General features: G+C 47.8%; 1 protein-coding gene across 1 annotated transcript in view; it reads right to left on the bottom strand.

Moving 5' to 3' along the window:
* UHMK1 (U2AF homology motif (UHM) kinase 1) overlaps positions 1-6,745 on the bottom strand; it is a gene marked incomplete at its 5' end in the record, with an annotated part of 22,731 nt that extends 15,986 nt beyond the window's left edge. Inside the window, 4 exons of the mRNA XM_015563551.1 lie at positions 1,528-1,622; positions 4,706-4,897; positions 5,453-5,745; positions 6,712-6,745. Of these exons, the coding sequence (XP_015419037.1) occupies positions 1,528-1,622; positions 4,706-4,897; positions 5,453-5,745; positions 6,712-6,745 (614 nt within the window). The remainder of the gene's footprint in view (positions 1-1,527; positions 1,623-4,705; positions 4,898-5,452; positions 5,746-6,711) is intronic.
* Positions 6,746-6,751: the final 6 nt, after the last annotated feature.

Below are 6,751 nucleotides of genomic sequence, written 5' to 3'. Positions count from 1 at the left end.
GGGGAAGGGAGAGGGAGAGAGAAACATCGATGTGTGAGAGACACATTGATTGGTTGCCTCCCACACACACTCCCACAGTGCTGGGGATAGAGCCTGCAACCACGGTATGTGCCCTTGATCAGAATCAAACCCAGGACCCTTCAGTCTGAGGGCCAACATTCTATTCACTGAGCCAAACTGGCTAGGGCATTACACTGCTTCTTTTCAAGATAAAATGCAACATGTGATGTCGGACATCAGATACTAACCTACTAACTGCTATTTAAACTTAATTCGTCTCACAAGAAAAGCTTGTACAATGGAAGCAAGTCCATGGATTATAACATCCATTTCTGGTCTGACCCTGCATGACAGGTATGGAAGAAATTACCACTGGGGGAAACTGGCTGAAGGGCAGACCTCCAGATCCTATAAAACAAACAAAAACCACAAACACCTAATTGGAAGATTTATAGGATCAATATTCCAAACAATAATACCATGACTTGATCAGGAGACCCACCCTTTTGCAGCATACTATTTTATTCATTTCTGGACCATAAATGCTAGAACTGTGAAAAATCAACTATTTGATAATACACATTATTTATTTTAATATATCTATTGTGATTGGATCTACTTAGGAATCAGAAACACTGTTCTGTCCCCAGTTTTCAATGGTAATATTTAAAGTATAATACAGAATGACCTCACTTGAACCCTCTGTTTGGTAGTCCACAACAAACTTAGTCATTACGTTTATGAAGAGTCTTTAAGTACACAGAACAGCCAGTGCTACAAGACGCCAAAGACACACGGCCCATCACCCGTTTCCGCTGCCGGGAAGGCCTGCTCCCTAGGACTCCTCTTGAACAAAAGAATGTCCCTCTGGAAATGAGTTTGGTAAAAGACTCGGTCACTTATGTTTCTCGGAAGAAGCCGGCCTGTGCAGGTTCAAGGAGGTTACTTCTAAGGGGGAATAACCTCTACACTGTGGGGAGCGGCTCCAGCGTCTGGACGGGTCAAGCCTTGGACTGATGAGAGGGCACAGCCCCCAGTGGCCAAGCCACGTGCAGGTCCCAGCTTGGAGGGCAAAGCCTGTCCAGCACAATTACAGCCAAAGGCTTTAGTTGTAAGCTTGACCTGATGGTCTGAACCTGTGGTCCCAGGTGGCTCAGGGAGGTAGGCTGTGGGAGGTGCAGCAACTGCTGCCAGAACAAAGCTTGATAGAGTTCAGGTGCATGTAATTGAGTAGATTCAAAACCCGAGAGAACATTGTAAACATCTTGACCAGGCCCTTACTTTGCCCCGTGGAATGTGACTATAAAATAAAGACTCGGCTTGCAGGCTGCGGCGCTGTCTCTCCATCCGAGAGCAGCGTCCCACCTGGCCCCAGCTTTATTCCCTTTTCTGTCTTCTTTAATCCTTCACTGGCCCCCTCTCAGGTTCACCCCTGGCCGTGCTGAGCACGGCACACTACATGATCAAGCAAACCAGAAATAACTAAATTTTTCAGTGAATAGCAAAGCTGAAGTAAAAGTGACGCACCTTTTGATAAGGTCTCTCAGGTGATAGGCTGGGATTGCAGCATTCACCACTGCTTTCCTGGCAAATATGTGATCGACGATAGCAGAACTGTTTGCCTAAAACGAGGGAGAAGAGTCTTCCTTGGTTATTTCATCCCGCCAGTACTTCCTGACGTACCCGGCACTAGCCCAGGGGTGGGCAAACCTTTTGACTCGAGGGCCACAGTGGGTTCTTAAACTGGACCGGAGGGCCGGAACAAAAGCATGGATGGAGTGTTTGTGTGAACTAATATAAATTCAAAGTAAACATCATTACATAAAAGGGTACGGTCTTTTTTTTCAATAGTTTTATTCATTTCAAACGGGTCGTAGTTTGCCCACGGCTGCACTAGCCACTAAGTCAAATGCAACAGAAACCCCCTCTGCCTCGAACTCCCAACCTTAAGAGATTTTGTGCAGAATCATTTGTGTCCTAGCTTCAGCACCTGGCCTGCTACCAGCACCCACTGATGGGTGAGTAAGCAAACACACACCAAAGTAACCACATGAGAATGCAGCTCAACGTGAAGTGAGAAAATGCAGTTGTGCTGGGTGAGCCCGTCTCAGTGATGAGTCTGCAGTTGGTTTCAGATAGAAATAAAATAAATTATCCGGGAGAATAAGGCACGAATTAAAAACGGCATTTGTTATATTATTCACACTCTAAACCAGTGGTTCTCACCCTGTGGGTCGCAACCCCTTCAGCGGTCGAACGACCCTTTCACAGGGGTCGCCTAAGACCATCCTGCATATCAGATATTTACATTACGATTCATAACAGTAGCAACATGACAGTTATGAAGTAGCAACGAAAATAATTGTATGGTTGGGTCACAACATGAGGAACTGTATTTAAAGGGCCAGAAGGTTGAGAACCACTGCTCTAAACCCTTGTGGGACGTACTATTTCTCCGAGTACCGTGGAAGTACGTACATTAGTAAAAAGACCTGACAGCATCATGTTCACTGATGTTCCTGAATTTCCCACAGGCACACACATGTTAAGAACTAGGCATTTCTTTTTTAACCCCAATACTCTAGAGCAGCGGTTCTCAACCTGTGGGTCGCGACCCTTTGGGGGTCGAACGACCCTTTCACAGGGGTCGCCTAAGACTATCGGAAAACACACATATAATTACATATTGTTTTTGTGATTAATCACTATGCTTTAATTATGTTCAATTTGTAACAGTGAAATTGGGGGTCACCACATGAGGAACTGTATTAAAGGGTCACGGCATTAGGAAGGTTGAGAACCACTGCTCTAGAGACATATGCCTGGCCTGCAGGGATCAGGCCAAAACCGACTCCCCGACATCCCCCAAAGGGTCCCAGATTGCGAGAGGGCACAGGCCAGGCCAAGGGACCCCACTGGTGCACAATCAGGTCTGGGGAGGGACCACAGGAGGGCTCCAGGTAGTGTCTGGCCCGTCTTGCCCAGTCCCCAGATGCAAGCTAACCTATCAGAGTGTCTACCCCTGGTGGTCAGTGCACGTCAGAGCGACTGGTCAAACTGTTGGACACTTAGCGTATTAGGCTTTTATTATATAGGACTAGAGGCCCGGTGCACAAAGTTCGTGTAGCGGGGAGGGGGGAGAGGTGGTGGTGTTCTTCCCCTCAGCCTGGCCTGCGCCCTCTCGCAGTCCAGGAGCCCTTGGGGGATGTCTGACTGATGGCTTAGTTGGACATCCTTAGCGCTGCCGTGGAGGCAGGAGAGGCTCCTGCCACCGCCTTCTGGCTGAACGGCGCTCCCCCGGTGGGAGCCTACTGACCACCAGGGGGCAGCTCCTGCGTTGAGCATCTGCCCCCTGGTGTTCAGTGCACGTCATAGCAACCGGTTGTCCCGCCATTCGGTCGATTTGCATATTATCCATTTATTAACAGGATTATCCTCGTTTTACAGAAAGTAAACCATGGTTTCATGAACCTAATCACTAGCTTAGTGAGATCTAGAGGCAAGATCTGAACCTTATTGCGTGACTTCAGAGCCTACACTCACACTCACTTGGCAATTCTGCCTCCACAGAAAGTGATGGAATATGTAAAGATATTTTTCTCTAGGAGGTGAATACTGGGGATTCCATGAAGTACACATCATGCCTCCAAATTTCACCACAAAATGCCTGACTGGGGCCTAGTTCTGATCAGCTCTGGCCCAAGCAGAACCAGTCCAAAGGCTTAGACAGTGGAAGCCCTGGGAGAACTGACCTGCACTGACACCAGGGAAGGTACCTGGCTTCCCGGCTGCGGGGAGCACCAATGACAAAGAGTGGTACTGGCTTTACTCGCCTGGCAGCATGTTTTTGATGATTAAAACATTCCTTCCAAGAGCTGCTACTCCTAAAGGCCCAACAACCACACACTCTGTATCAGATGTTTAATATCAAACCAGTATTCCTAAACATTGTACTATTTACCAAACCTCTAGCCTGAAGGATACTAACATCATCACAACATTAAAGCCCCAGAATGTGTTTGAAGACATAATGAGGTTAATTCTTAACTTGTGAACACACAGAAAATTCACTCCTGTATCAGAGGTTTGGAACTCAGTCCCTGTTCCCACAGAAACCATGTTGTAAGCAGCAGTCACATTATCAGGAAAGTGAACTTGGCAGACGAGTAGAAAGGTGTGCAGGACGGTGGGCAGAGCCTGAGGTGGGAGGACAGTCATATGACCCAGAGCCAGTGGTTTTCCACATCTGAGTCTCTGGTTCATTTGAACAGAGTAACCAATATCCCTCTGACCAGCCTCACAGAGCTGTCAGAATTCAATGAGGCTGTGCACTGAAATACTTCAACTGCATTAACTGTAAACATAATGTAAAGAATAGCATTTAACGGATAACATACTGCTGTACTGCTTTAACTGAGTTACTAAACAAAAGAAACCCCTTTGGCTTCTTCAGGAAGAGGCAGTCGTTCCCACACTGAGTCCACGCCAGGCCTGAGCCCAGGCACAGTGAGCACAATGCTTAGCAGCGCCTGCCGCTGTGGGAGGAGGAGCAGCTGTGGGAGGAGGAGCAGCTGTGGGAGCCACCGTGCAGGAAGTGTGGGGGGGGAGAGGGGGCGTGAGGCAGAGTCCTCACCAAGAATCACTGTAAGCCTCAGAGTCTGACACTGGGACAAGGGACCCTGAGCAAAGCACCGGCGCTGGCTACCTTCCATTCCTGAGATCTGATGGTGTGTTTCAGTTTCATTCCTGAGAACATTTCCAGTAAAATGATGCCGAGGCTCCACAGGTCCACGGCCGAGGTGCACTCTGTGTCGCTCTGCAAGCCGACTTGGGCCATGCAATTCTGGAGTTCTGCTTCTGGAGCCCGATACCCGTCTGTCTGAATATACTTCACATCCTAAAGAAGAGTAAACGTTACAACCAGTAAAGACTGCTCTTTCCATCCATCCACCCACCTGTACCACTGTATTTGCTGGCAACTGAATGCAAAACAATCAGTCCTTGGCTACCCTAATTCTTCAGTTCCTAGGTGGCAAGCTGCATACTTTCCAGACAGCTCCTGGTTTCTGCAGACGCTCCTGCCTGCTAGGCACTGCAAAGAGCTGACAAACCAAGATGAATGGGGAGTTTGCCAGAACCCACACACGTGTTTTCCCAGGAGCCCAGCACTGCAGACACCAATAATTCAGCAAGTAACCAAATGCTCAAAGAAAACAGCATTTTACAGGTGAATTACTCCTAACACTAGTTCCCCCGACCTGACCCAAACACATGGCCTTTCTTCCATGCAGGCAATGACAATTTTTGTATTTGCTTCATCCCCAGGAATTTCATCACTGAAGTTAGAAATTATTTCTTAAGCCTCTACTAAACCACCTCTGCTATTTAAAGACATTTAGCTTAGACTCTAATGGGGTGGGGGGGGGGGGGGGGGACAGAACGTATTTCTTACTTGATTGCCTTCTTTGAAGCTAAGTCCAAAGTCAATGAGTTTAAAACATTCGTTCTCTGCGCTCCACAGTATGTTACGTGGTTTGAGGTCTGCATGCACATAACCCTCACGATGAAGGAAAGCAAGGGCCTCCAGCACGTCTCGGGCACAGTGCTGTATCATCCACATGGAACAGCCCTGGTGGCTGGAGTACAAGAGCAACTCTGAAACGCTGACGTCCAGGAGCTCCAGCAGCAGGCAGCGAGACGGCACGTTTGGAGAGAAATGGATTGTAAAGACTCCATACAAAGTTACTACGAAAAGAAACAAATTGTAATGCTTTAAAAATCAGACTCTGGCAAGGAAGCTTCTACTGTAATAAGATTTTTTGGGTAATTGGGTTATTTTAATAAAATAAGATGATACTACTTTCAGCAGCTGATTACTATTCAAAGATATTAAATGTGGCACAATAATTCAAGTTGCATTTCACTAAGCACTCAGCGAATACTGAAGGTACTAAGCAAAAATGATCAAAAGTAAAAAAAAAAAAAAAATTAAGTAAAAATCCAAATATGAAGTACTACACTTAAGATGAATGTCACAATGTGAAAAAACAAAATTTGAAGATTGGTTCTTGATTCAAAATAGCACTCTATTACCTAAATATTAAAAGAAGAGACTTTTAAAGATGACACTGTCACCTCATCTTTCAGATTTGACAAGTCCTTAGGCTTGCACAAACTGCAAAAATAATTCACTCTTAAAGACCATGGGCATGGACAAGATGCAGCCTGAAACACACACACTAATGCTAAATTCTTCTCCAAAAAGGTAATATAAAAAACGCCAGTCTTCAAACGATGCTCACCAGGAAGTAGACATTAGGCGAAGCGCTAAGCCTCGCAGGCTGCAGGGGAAGTGACGACCAGGGCCGTTTTCACAGGCCGATCGACCACCAGTAATCGGTGCAGGCCTCCCACTCGGAGTGTCTGAACCACAGACTAAAATCACACAGTGTGCACGCTCACGCTTGCACAGGGGCCACGGGACACGGCGTCACTGCTCCCACGCGGACTAAATACGGGCCGAGGGGCATCTACGACGTCAGCAGGGACGTCCCCAGTCCCCGCAGCGTTTCCCGATATCCCCGCCAAGCAAGGGCTGAAAACTTCCCGTGCAACACAGGGCGGTCCGGCCCAGGCGCGGCCGCCGGCCCAGGGAAGGGACCTCTGCGCCCCGCCCAGCGGCCGCAGCCCGCGCACCGGGCGCGCCATTACCGATGTTCCGGTGGCCCTGCAGCTGCTCCAGCGCCCCGCG

The sequence above is a fragment of the Myotis davidii genome, unplaced genomic scaffold (assembly GCF_000327345.1).
Source record: "Myotis davidii unplaced genomic scaffold, ASM32734v1 scaffold1059, whole genome shotgun sequence".
Taxonomy (NCBI): domain Eukaryota; kingdom Metazoa; phylum Chordata; class Mammalia; order Chiroptera; family Vespertilionidae; genus Myotis; species Myotis davidii.
The sequence above is the reverse complement of the archived record's forward strand: the minus strand, read 5'-3'. Positions and strand labels throughout refer to the sequence as shown.